General features: G+C 47.7%; 1 protein-coding gene across 1 annotated transcript; it reads right to left on the minus strand.

Moving 5' to 3' along the window:
- Positions 1-929: 929 nt before the first annotated feature.
- Positions 930-12462, minus strand: SPATC1L (spermatogenesis and centriole associated 1 like). Its single transcript, XM_081138379.1, has 4 exons — positions 12195-12462; positions 5569-5919; positions 2447-2598; positions 930-2042 (listed from the first exon to the last, which is right to left on the minus strand). Exons 1-4 carry the CDS (start codon positions 12400-12402, stop codon positions 1716-1718), a joined length of 1038 nt encoding a protein of 345 aa, XP_080994505.1. The 5' UTR covers positions 12403-12462; the 3' UTR covers positions 930-1715.

A 12462-nucleotide genomic window follows, 5' to 3' on the forward strand; every position in this document is an offset into this window, starting at 1 on the left:
TTACTCAACAAGAGGAAGACAAACAACCCAATTAAGAAATGGGCAAAGGACTTGAATACACACTTCTCCAAAGAGGACATACAGATGGCCAAGAGACACAGGAGAAAATGCTCAACGTGGCTAATCATCAGAGAGATGCCAATTAAAACCACAATGAGGTGTCACTTCACACCTGTCAGAATGGCTCCATCAACAAATCGACAAACAACATGTGCTGGTGAGGGTGTGGAGAAAGGGGAACCCTAGTGCACTGCTGGTGGGAATGCAGACTGTGCAGCCACTATGGAAAACAGTATGGAGGTTTCTCAAAAAATTAAAAATGGAGCTGCCTCTTGATCCAGTGATTCCACTCCTAGGAATGTATCCTAAGAATCCTGAAACACTAATCAGAAAGAATATATGCACCCCGATGTTCATAGCAGCACAGTTTACAATAGCTAAGATCTGGAAACAGCCCAAGTGCCCATCAGTAGATGAGTGGATTAAAAAGCTGTGGGACATTCACACCATGGAATACTACGCAGCTGTAAAGAAGGATCTCGTACCCTTTGGGACAGTATGGATGGACCTGGAGAAAATTATGCTAAGTGAAATAAGCCAGGCAGAGAAAGACAAACATCACATGATCTCGCTTAAATGTGGAATCTAAAGAACTTAATAAACTGATGAACAGAATAGATTCAATGACATGAAAACATGGATGAGACTGACGAATGTCAGAGGGATGGAATAGGGCGGGTGGGTGGAGGGGGAGAGATTAACCAAAGAATTTATATGCATATATGCACAAGCCAAGGACACTGACAATGGTGGGGAGAGTGACTGGGGAGGGGGATGGGATGGGGTGGAAAGGATCATTGGGGAGAAAAAGGAACATCTGTAATATTTTAAACAAAAATAAAATTTAAAAATAAAAAAAATTAAAAATTAAAATAAATAAATATATCTTTATTGATTTCAGAGAAAGGAAGGGAGAGGGGGAGAGAGAGAGATAGAAACATTAATGATGAGAGAGTCATCATTGATCGGCTGCCTCCTGCATGCCCCCGAATGGGGATCGTGCCCGAAACCCAGGCATGTTCTCTGATCGGGAGTAGAACCACGGTCTCCTGGATCCTAGGTCAATGCTCAACCGCTGAGCCATGCCGGCTGGGCAGGAGCCTATGTTTTCATTTTGCACGAGGCCCCACAGATTCTGCAGCCATCCTGCCTGCCTCTGAATCCTTGCCTCAGACTCTCCTTTTGGAAAACCCAAACTGTGACACAACCCTCTGCCCCTTTCAAGGGGAAGGTCCTTGAGGTCGGAGGCTGGGGTCCCTGCCTGAGCCTTAGGCCTTTTTCCTCAGGGCTCTGTCTGGGCCTCATTCCTCAAATACCAGGGGCACCTCCTGTGGCCCCAGTGGTGACCAAGGCGCTCTCCAAGCCCTCAAAGAGCCAAAGGTAAAGATAAACAAGTAAACAGATGATTTTAATAAAGTGAGACAAGTGCCACGCAGATGTGGGCGGCTGGCGGGGCTGTGGGCATTGGGTTCTCCCTGCCGGTCCATGAAGGCGCCTGCTCTGGTGCAGCGTGCCTACCTGTGGCCCTGGGCTCTCCCTCGGCGAACATGGACCTTCCCCTGGCTGGAGGGGACCCACAGGAGGCACGTCGGCCCCTGGGTTTGGAACAAACACATTTATTGCAGTAAAGGCGTGGCAGGTGCTGGGGCGCGGGTTCACCAGGCGAAGAGTGGCTTGCTGTCCTCCTTGGAGAGCTCGCACAGGCAGTTGAGCAGCAGGAGCGAGTCGCCCAGGAACTTGGGGGGCACGATGTCGATGACCAGCTTGCGCAGGGCGGCCGGGCTGCTGTGCAGTGGGTTAGCACGCAGGTCAGGCCGCTGCTTCAGGATGCCATAGGTGTTGATGAGGAACTCACTGAACACGGGGTGCACATCGCGGTTGTAACCCAGCTTCTCCAGGCGCGCCATCAGCACCAGATAGCGGTGTGTCAGCTCCCGAAGCTTCTTCTCGTCCACGGCTCCATCCAGGGACTTGGTGGATGTCTGGGGACACAGTGCATGGGGAAGGTGAGGCTGGGCCAAGAACCGGCCACGTGAGGCCCTGGTGGGCACAGTGACCAGATTTCCATTAAGGAAGCTTCATGGATGAGGGAAAAGGCCGAGCCAAGCCCCTCACCACGGCAAGCCAGGTCTCCCACTCTCCACTCCAGCAGACAGTATCAGGGACAAAAGCAGGGCCCCATCCTGGGTGAGGAGGAAGCGGACGTTCTCTGTGACCCTGGGAGCCACTCCTGAGACTGTCCCAGGCCACAAAGCAGAGATGTTCATGGCAGAGACTTAGCATACCCCACGGTGTGTGTACCACGGGTGAGAGGGCAGGGAGGGTACTGGGGCAGGGAGGGGATCCCAGGGCAGGAAGGTGACTCCCATGGGGCAAGGAGGCATACCTGCTTGATCTTCTCAGGGATGTTGGACACAGTAAAGCCATACAGCCGGGTTACCCCAGGGAAGACATAGGCCAGGATGCGCCGGTCCAGCTGGAAGGCGATCTCCCCAACAATGCGCCCGTCCTTCTCTGCATTGGTGAAGCTGTGGATCTCTGCAGGGCGGGGGTGGGGAGGATGGGGAGCACAGGGTCAAAAGCCACCCACCTTCCTCCTGCCTGTGCTCCAGTATCCATTTTAGGGAAAAGATCTCTTTGAATGTGGCTGCTGCAGGTTCTGGGTGAAGACTGTGGGGCCACCAGCAGGAGCTCCCCAAGGGCCCTGGTACGGCCCTATCAAGGATGTAAGGGCACCTTCCTCCAGCCCCTACCGTGAGGGTAAAAGAAAACTGAATTTCCTGTTGCCAAAAAGGGAAAGGACCCTTTCTCTCTTCCCTTTTCTTAACATGTTCCCTGGGAGACTTGGGAGACTGTCCTTGCTCCATCCCTTTGGGATGTTTTACAACCCAGAATTGTTTTTCTTGTCCTCCTATTACTAGGGAGTCTGCCCAGCCACCTGGGTCAAGCGTGACCAGTTTGTCACAGAGACCCCAGCCCTATGACCAGGTGAATATGGGATGCCCAGGCCTGTCTGATCACCTGAGCGCAGGGTGCTGAGTAACATGAGAAACATATGTAAAGCATGTAATGGGTCCAGTCTGCCTGGCTGGTGAAAGGAGAGATTCTGTCAGTCCTGGCAACCTCTGTGCCTCGCCAGTGGCTTAATGTTTATTCGATAAGAAGACTCCTTTTGTACATTTGTGCAGAGGATTTCTGGGTTGGCAAAAGATTCTATTTTTAGTAATTTCCTGGATGTTACTGGGCACATGGACCACCCTTCCTCTCCAAGTCTCCCCTCTTATATCCTTCACAGACAGCAAAAATTCTTAACAAAAATTTAGCAAATTGAATTCAATGATACAGGAAAGTATAATATATCATGACTAAGTAGGATTTATCTCGGCAATGCAGGGGTGGTTTTCAAATTCAAAAATTAATGTAATTTACTATATCAACAGACTACAAATGAAAAACAAATGATCATCTTAAGGATCATCTCAATAAATGCAGAAAAGGTGTTCAACAAAGTCCAATAACCATTCATGATAACTAAGCAAACTAAAAATTAAAGGGCAGTTCTTCAACCAGATGAAGGCATATACAAAAACCTTAGCTAACATCATACTTAATGGTGACAGAATGAATGCTTTCCCCTAAATCAAGAAAAGAAATAACTGTTCACTGTCACCATTTCTATTTGACATTATTCTAGGGGTTCTAGCCAATGCAATAAGACAAGAAAAAAAGCCATACAGATTAGAAATGAAAAAAATAACCTCGTCTTTATTTGCAATTGACATGATCATCTATCTTAAGGAATCTTTTTTTAAAAGCTGCCAGAACAAATAATTGAGTTCAGTAAGGTTGCAGGACACAAAGTTGCATTTTCCAGGATTCTCCAGAGAAACAGAAACAGAACCATTGGGGTTTTGGGGGTGTATGTATGTGTTTGTTATGAGGAATTGGCTCACATGATTATGAAGACTGATGAGTCCCAAGCTCTGCAGGGTGAGTCAGCAAGCTGGAGCCCAAGAAGGCTGATAATATAGCTCCAGTCTGAGCTCAAAGGTCTGAGAATCAATAGAACCAGTTGAGAGGCAGCAAGCATGAGACCCAAGATGTTTCCGTTGGAGTCCAAAGGCAGTCAGGCAGGAATAATTCTCTCTTCATTGGAAGGGGTCAGCCTTTTTGTCCTATTCAGGCCTTCAACTGATTGGATAAGGCCCACCTACATTAAGAAGAGCTATCTGCTTTATTTAGGCTATTGATTTAAATATTGAACTCATCCAAAAACACCTTCACAGAAACACTCAGAATACCCAGGATAATGCTTGACCAAATATCTGGACACCTAAATAACTGGAAAGATATAAACTGTTCATGGATCTGAAAACTCAACATTGTTAAGGTATCATTTCACTGGAAACTGATCTAATTGATCTGTAGATCCAGGACAATCCCAATCAAAATCCCAGCAAGCTTTCTTGCAGAAATGAACAAGTTGGTTCTAAAGTTCATATGGAAATGCAAAGGACCTAGAATAGCCAGGACACCTTTCCAAAAAGAGAGCAAAGTGGAAGAACGTATACAGTCTGGTTTACGGTCTTATTATAAAGCTACAGTAACTGACACAGTATATATTGGAATCAATATAAACACTGACAAATAGAATAGCCTGGAGAATCAAGAAATAGACTCATACATATATACAATTGATTTTTGAAAAAAGTGTCAAATAAATTCAATGAGGAAAAGCTTTTTTTTTTAATTCTCACCCAAAGATATGTTTCTATTGATTTTAGAGAGAGGGGAAGAGAGAAAGAAAGATTTATGTGAGATAAAAACATCAATCAGTTGCCTTCTGTATGCACCCCAAACCCAATCTGGGTATGTGCCCTGATTGTGATTCAAGCCCATGACCTTTCAATATACTGGATGACACTCCAACCAACTGAACCACACTGGCCAGGTCAAGATAATCTTTTTAAATATTGGTGCAGGAAGAAGTGGACATCTAATGCAAGCCTCATACTATATACAACAATTAGCTTGTAATTGACTAGGAACCTAAATGTAAAACATAAAACTATACAACTTCTGGAAGAATATTTGTGATCTTGAGTTTGGCAAAGATTTCTTAAATAGGACAGAAAAAGCATGAAGTATATAAAAGAAAAAAATTCAATAAACCAGACTTCATGAAATTAAATTATTTTGCTCTTTAAAAAACAGTTATGAAGATGGAAAAGCCACAGACTGGGAGACCATATTTGCAAAACATACACCCCAAAAGAACTTGTATCCAGAGTATATGAAGAACTCTTACAGCACAGTGACAAGCAACTCAATTTTCTTTAAATGGGCAAAAGATTTGGACAGATGCCCTAGATCCTGGCCTCCCAGCTACACTCTTCTCCCTGTGCTAGATGGATGGAGAAGTTGTGCCCAGCTAGCGTCCCAGACCCACCCTACCCAACTGCCGACCACTGCACCATGTGCCCACCTAGTGCTCCCCCCTCACTGTACCATTAAGGTAGTAGCTCCTCCTGGTCCTGTCCCCCGAGGGCAGGCTGCTCTCAGAGAAGCACACCTTCTTGGGCCGGACCATCTCCCTGGGCTCCAGCAGTGTCTTGTCTACCAGTGGATCCTGCAAGGAGTTCAGGAGTGGGTACAGCTTCCTGTCAGCACTACGGGGGGGGTGCAGTTCCTGGGGGCTGAGGAAAGCCTTGAAGGGCCCCTGGGACGAGGCTGCACAGCCTGGAGAAGCATTATCCTCATTGGAGAGGGGGGCGTGTGAGCACAGCAGGTCGTCCAGGGAGGATGTCTGCAGCTGGGAGGGCGCCTCAGGGATGCTGGTGAACCTTCCAATATCTGGAACTGGGACAGGGAGGAAAGAGAGGAGAGGTCAAGCTGATGTTCCTAAAACATCCCCAGAAGTGTAGAGGACACTTTAAGAACACTCCTACACCCCACCCCAAGCTCTGACACGTGCTCACATCCCCCATCTTCAGAGCCCTTTCCATTTCCCTCTGGAGGAGGTGAAGGAGGTGAGTGCAGCGACTGTGGGCCGCGCCCCTGCCTGAGGAAGCCACCAGCCTGGAATTTCTGGGCCCAGCAAGCATTCGTGCCTCCTCCGTAGCTTCTACCCACCTGTGCATCCACACCTAAGGCAGAGTGACCTTGACATGCTTTTCTAATTTTATGTAAATGGTATTAACCTACGCCCCTTTTATTTTACAAAATACCTTTTTGCTGCAGCATTATCATTTTTGAGATGTATCCATGTCGAGTCACTTGGAAGCTACCTGGTTCATCTAACCATTTCCTGGCACACGTGCAAATGCACACACACAGGCACAGTGATATTTTTATCCATTGTCTTATTGATGCATGAGGGGCTATTTCCAGGTTTTCTTGTAAAAGTAAAGCTGTGATCAGTATCCCTTGACACACCTCCTTGCTCAAAGGGAGCACCTTCTGCTGTCTACACCTGGGCTCAGGTGTGTGCATGTTTAGCTTTGTTTTCTACAACAGCAGTGGAGGTTCCGTGCACACCAACAGCTTCTGATCCCACCCCCTCATCACTCCTTGGTACAGGAAGACCAAGCTGATGATGACACTTAGCTCTTCCCTAAGCCGTGGTGATGCTGAACATCTCGTGAGTCCATGGGCCTCTCAGGTTTCCATTCTGTGAATTATCTATGCCTCTTCTTTGCTCATTTTTTTATTTATTTTTTATTTTTTGGTCAGGCAGTTGTTTTAAATTATTTGTAGCAGTTCCTTTTGTACTCTGCATCCTAATTCCTTGTGGAGAAAATATCTTCTCCCAGAGGCTGCCTTGCTGATATCTTAACCCTTTTATAGTGATTCTTATCATACACAATTTTTAAAATTTTAACCTGTCAAATTTAACCTATCAATTCTTCTTTGATTTATGAAATCTTTTTCTACCCCTGTATCATGACTTTTCTCCTAGTAATAAAGTGAGTATATATATTTGAAAAAACAGTTTGAGCTATATTACAAAATTAAACGCTAAAATGTGCCTACTCAGAAACCAACTAATCTATCCCCAGCAATGCTTACCTCCAAAAACTGTTCTACAGAAAGAAAATAATCAGTATGAGTCCTGCCTCCTGCCTGCCCACACAGCCAGCACAGCGAGTCCTGGCAGCCAGCTGAGGGCCTCCCAGCCCCTGCCCCAGCCAACTGCATGGCCCAGAAACTGTCGACGAACATCTTCCAAGAATTCACCCAGCATGAGACAGCAAAACCCTTCAGTCCTGGGTCCTTCCCCAGAGGAGAGTAGAGCCCTGTGCTCAGAAAGGGGGTTCTGTCCCAGTAGTGGGGCAGGGGCAGGACCACCTCACCTCAGAAACCTGCAGAAGAGTGCCTTCTATTGCCAGCTTTAAAGAGATTTTTGTTGTGGTCAGGTGGGTTTGGGCTTTGCTTTTCACTTATATTTAGTAAATAGTAATTCCCTCCTATTATTCCCAAGACCTCAATAAAGTCGTGTTAAACATTTTAAAAAATTTAATCGTCAGTCAAGTACTAAATGTAAGTATAATTTTAAGCCACATTATAATAAAACTATTACAGGAATAGTAAGAGTCAACAGAAAACTGTCTCCTCAGAATTAAAAGGATTCTCCTGAGTAATGATCACGTCAAAAATAAAATAAAAATAGAAAAACACAACCATTGAGAAAGAATGAAAATCAGAACATTATAGTAAAACATCAGTACATTTAAAACTGTATTTATCATGAAATTAGTAATGTAGGTGCTTTAATTACTTCTTAAAAATCACCAAAAGAAATTAAACATTCAAATAAAAATATGGGAGGAGCTCCAAAAGTTTAAAAATATAAAAATGATAGCAGAAATAAGCTGGAAACAGCTCTATGGAAAGCCTGATAAGATAGCAAAACTGTGGAAAGCTACTTTAGAGAAACAGAAAACATATAGGAATAAAGCTGGAAATGAGAAAAGCGATATAAGAACGACTAGGAAGGAAATGTTTAAATTATAGATGATTATATACAATTGTATATTAACTAAAAACTTTGATAAGCGATCTTCTGGGAAATTATTTTTAAGTGACTCAATAAGAAGTAGAAAACCTAAAGGGACCAATAAGGAAAGAAGAAAAATCTAGAATAATTACACTCTAAAGGGCTGCAGAGCTGGGTGGTTGGCAGGTGCGTTCTTGCAAGTTCCCAAACAATGCATAATCCCTACGTCATATAAGTGGGGTCAGAACACTGAAAAATTAGAAGACGCTTGATTGAAGTTATAATTTGTCATAACTTTGCTATCAAATCCCTGCAAAGAACCCACAGAAAGAAAACACAGCCTAGAGTCTCACAGAAACAGAGCCCAAGGTCCTGAGCTAAGCTCCACCCCAGACACAGCAGCCACCAGGACCCTGGGTCGCCCAAGGGGTCTAAACAATGAGACCCCCAAGGACAGGCCAAGAGAAGCCAGTGAGGGCACCTCCACCTATGCCAAAACAAGGTCATCAAAATTGAGCACAACGAGCCATTTCTCAAGTTTTTGTTTTTTGAAAATAAGGACTGGAAAGAAAGACTCCTCCCCACCACCCAACCTGCATGTCCCCCGCCCCTGGGCAGACAGGGCCGTCACTGCCTACTGCCTACCAAAAGGACAGGGGACAGGCTGCCGGAGCTAGGGTTCTTAGAGTTTGAGAAATAAGACAAGAACAAAAATAACAAGTGTACATGCTGTCAATCTCATTTAAAATGGTCATTTGTAAGTACTGCAGTTGTAGATGTAGAAAACGGGAATGAATTGAAAAACATCCAATTCATTAAGTAAAACAGCTTATGAAGTGGCTGGACGTAGGATGGGTATATTTTCCAGTCAACAGCTTTCCAAATACATCAACTCCCATGACTCCAAAAATGCAATGGAAGAAGAAATCCATAACTGTAAGAAAGAGCATGACGTGCTCCAGGAATAAAGTTAGTGATAGGTGTGGAAGATTTACATGTGAGAAAAAGATGAGTCTTGGGAGGACCCGCGAGCTGGCATAGTTTAGTGCGCTGCAATCAGGGAAGTCATCCTTTGGGTGCACGGAAGAATAAATAGATTAAAATGTGAGAAAAAGAAATAATGGGGGGGAAATTACCCCTGCCTTCTGAGCCAGTGACTACTTTAGGAAAGCATACCCTAAGGAAATAACCCTAAATATAAAAGTCTTTTTTGCTGTGTTGTTTCTCTCAGGATACGAAAGAAGTGTAATTTCAGACATGAAGAGTTCATTAAATTGTAGTTCATCTGATTTTTTAATATCACACAGTCATTTAAAAATATTCTGATAGCAACACAGAAATGACCGTGTCACGATGTTAAAGGGAAAGGAGGCAGAGGATCGTACAGAATATTTAGAAACTACTAAAAATCATCTTCACCCTGAACAATGAGAAATTGAGTGAACATCAGAAGGACCCCTGAGAACTGGGGTGGGGGTATTGGGGGGGGTTGAGAGGACCTGCCACCCCCTCTGGTCCCCTTTAAACCCCAGGGAAAGGGCCAGGCAGGGAGCTGTGCACACCCTTCCCCAAAAGCAAGCATGCCTGCTTCACATGGGTGCTGGGAAGGTGCTGGAAGGCAGGCACCTGCTCCTCCGTCGCAGAGTCCACAGGCCGCAGCATTCTGGAGCGCATTCGTCAGTGTTTATGTCAACATGTCAACCGCTCACAGCCTTTGACCCAAGGATTTCCAGGGCAGTCACCCCTTCAGTAGGTCATAGAGGCGCATGTCAGGCTGTCAGCGGTCACAGAGCTCTAGAGGGACGCTGCCTGTAGTGGCATCAGGCTGAGAAGCAATGTGAACCCCACACAGAACAGCCTGCTCTCCAGTGCTAGGTGCATTTAGATCTACAGAAGAGATCTGTGGGTTATGGTAGTGAGATGGATGGTTGCGGGAAAATCAAAGTGAAAGCAAAAAGACTTCTAGATATACACATCAAAAACTTCAGGGAGAAGGCCAGGCAAACGCCGACAGGCTGCCTTTGCGAGCAGGGCAAGGAGCACGGGTACAGCCGTAAATGTTATGTCCTCTCAGTATTTATCTTGTTGATAAATTTAAAGCACATCCCGTTTTGAAGGCAGAGGCTGAGGGACTGTGGGGCATGTGAGCCCCTGCTATGAGTTTCCCTCTGTGACAAATGCTGCTGCTTGTGCAGAAACTCCTTCTGGTTCTTCAGTCCCCAGGGCCCAGGCTCCTCCTGCAGAAGCTGAGGGTCGGGCCAGGCCTGGACTCAGCTGCCAGAGTCCCAGCCGTGGGGATGGCCCAACCAGAGGTGAAGCCTCTCCCTGAGGATGGTGGGGCCCACGATGACTAGGCCAATGTCCTGTGCTGGGCTCCAAGGCCTCTGTGGAACCTTGGTGGCCTCAGCTGACCAAGGACTAGGGCTCCTCCTAAGGTTGATGTCCAGCAAGATCTGGACTTGCCCAGGGGGAAGGGTGCTGGCTGCAATCCAGGAAACTCAGCTCTTAGACACTAGGAACAGGCTGGCCTGAGTGAAGGTACGCTCTCCCAAAGCCCACCTTCCGACCAGGCAGGGCAGGGAGTGAGGGAGGGCCCCAGAGTGCCTGCCCTCTGCTGACAACACTGCTGGCCTGAGCCCCGAGGGTTGGCCCGGCCTGACTCAATTCTCAGGATGAAGAACAAAGAAGCAGCAGAAGGCACATGACAGCAACTGTCACAGGCAGGCGAGCCTTGAGGACAAGTCCTTTTCGTAGCCACCGCACACTAGGTATCCCTAGTGGCCTACGGCAGCATTGACCCTTAGCAGGTTGTCACACCCAGGGCATGGCACTGTGAGGCCAGTCCCTCCTCAGCAAGTGCTGGTGACAAGCATGCACCTTGGCCACTGGTAGGAGCTCAGAACATGGGGCTGTAGCTGGCTCGGTCCTGGGGTCTCAGGGTTTCTCCAGCGGCCCCTTCTGGTGCATCACTCTCTTCCCCCTCCTCAAGGACCCCATGCTTGTCCAAGCTCCCTCTTTAAGGTTCCCCTTGAGGCTCCAAGGGGTCCAGATGCCAGGAAAGACCCTTGCACCCAAGGGCTTTGGGTCCACAAGCTCCATGCAGCCACCACAGCCTTTCATACATGCTGAGCTTGCTCAGGGGAGGTTGCAGGAGTCAGATGGACTCCAGGAAGTGACCACACTTGATGCAGGGCCCAGCAGTCAGACCCTGGAGCATCCCGCTGGGGGATTGGTGGCAGCTTTGGAAATAGCCAGTGGAAGGGCTCATCCTGTGACAGCAGGTCCACAGGGCAGGGGCGAGGCTGTTCCATCCAGCTTGGCAATCAAGCAGGCTGGGTGTGTCCTCCAGTCCCTGCCTGGCGGTTGAGTGGGCCCATTTCTAAAAGAGCTCGCTTGGTCACAGGACTCTGTCCATGAGCCACATCCAAGCCACTCATGTCCATCAACCACTCCCTAAATCATACTTTCCATGTATGAGAGGTAATTTTTCACAAAAATGTTTAAATCAGAACCAACTACTTTTGCAGCAAATGATCAAAGCCTATTTTTTCTGTAAAAAGTAATAGAATGTTGGAGGGGATGCTATGTGCTAAGCGGATTACAGCACCCAACTCATTTCCTCCCAGGGACTTGCACTACCCCGCTAGGTCTTCCCTCTGGGGGGTCGCTTCCCGCCCTGGGTGCTGGGCTCCACCAGGGACTCCTTTGGTTAATGGGGTGCAAGGAGAGGAGATAGAGCAAAGGCTCCAAGCTGGTGTGGTTGGCACACCTGCCCTTGCTGTGAAGCCCAAACCCAGGCGAGTCCGCAGCCTCAGGAGAGGGGATGCAGGCAGCAGAGTGAAGTGCCCGGCCTGGGCCGCCTGACCCAGCAGCCGGGAGGTCCTGAGATCACACGCATCCTGTTTTAAGCCACCGTGGCAGCACTTGTGTGCTTGTCACTGACTGACACACTTACCAGCTCAAGTGGCTAAGCCACCACACCTCGTTTTTCAGGTGTGGACTTACAGGCTCAGAGAGAAGGGCCTCACCTGAGGACACACAGCAGAATGAGCATCTGGGTGGGACCTGAGGGAAGGAAGGGTGGCCGGGACCACCTGCAGGAGCAGCCCCCCACTCCCAGGTCAGCCTGGGGCCTCACCTGCAGTCCCAGGGGAGCAGTCCTCGGGGTAGGCGGGTGCCTTGGGGAAGAGGAGGTCCCGGCTGCCACGGCCACAGCTCTCAGGGCAGCTCTCACTGAGCAGGCGCTTCAGCATCTGGTTCTCCTTGAGGAGCCGCACCTGCTTCTTCAGGTCAGCGTTCTCGCTCATGAGCCTGTTCATCAGCTCGTTCCCCTCAGCCATGGCCATGACTTCTTGCTCACGTGTGGGCCTGTGGCCCCATGGAGATGGAAATCCAGAGCCACGACA

This window comes from Miniopterus schreibersii (assembly GCF_964146895.1).
Source record: "Miniopterus schreibersii genome assembly, chromosome: 5".
Lineage (NCBI taxonomy): Eukaryota > Metazoa > Chordata > Mammalia > Chiroptera > Miniopteridae > Miniopterus > Miniopterus schreibersii.

Bases quoted from the DNA above. Each gene is read 5' to 3' on its own strand.
- SPATC1L (XM_081138379.1), bottom strand. From the start codon at position 12,402: ATGGCCATGGCTGAGGGGAACGAGCTGATGAACAGGCTCATGAGCGAG. The intron at 5,920-12,194 runs GTGAGGCCCCAG...TCCCTGTCCCAG, and splicing joins CTGCTCCCCTGGGACTGCAG to TTCCAGATATTGGAAGGTTC. The intron at 2,599-5,568 runs GTACAGTGAGGG...CCCGCCCTGCAG, and splicing joins GAGGAGCTACTACCTTAATG to AGATCCACAGCTTCACCAAT.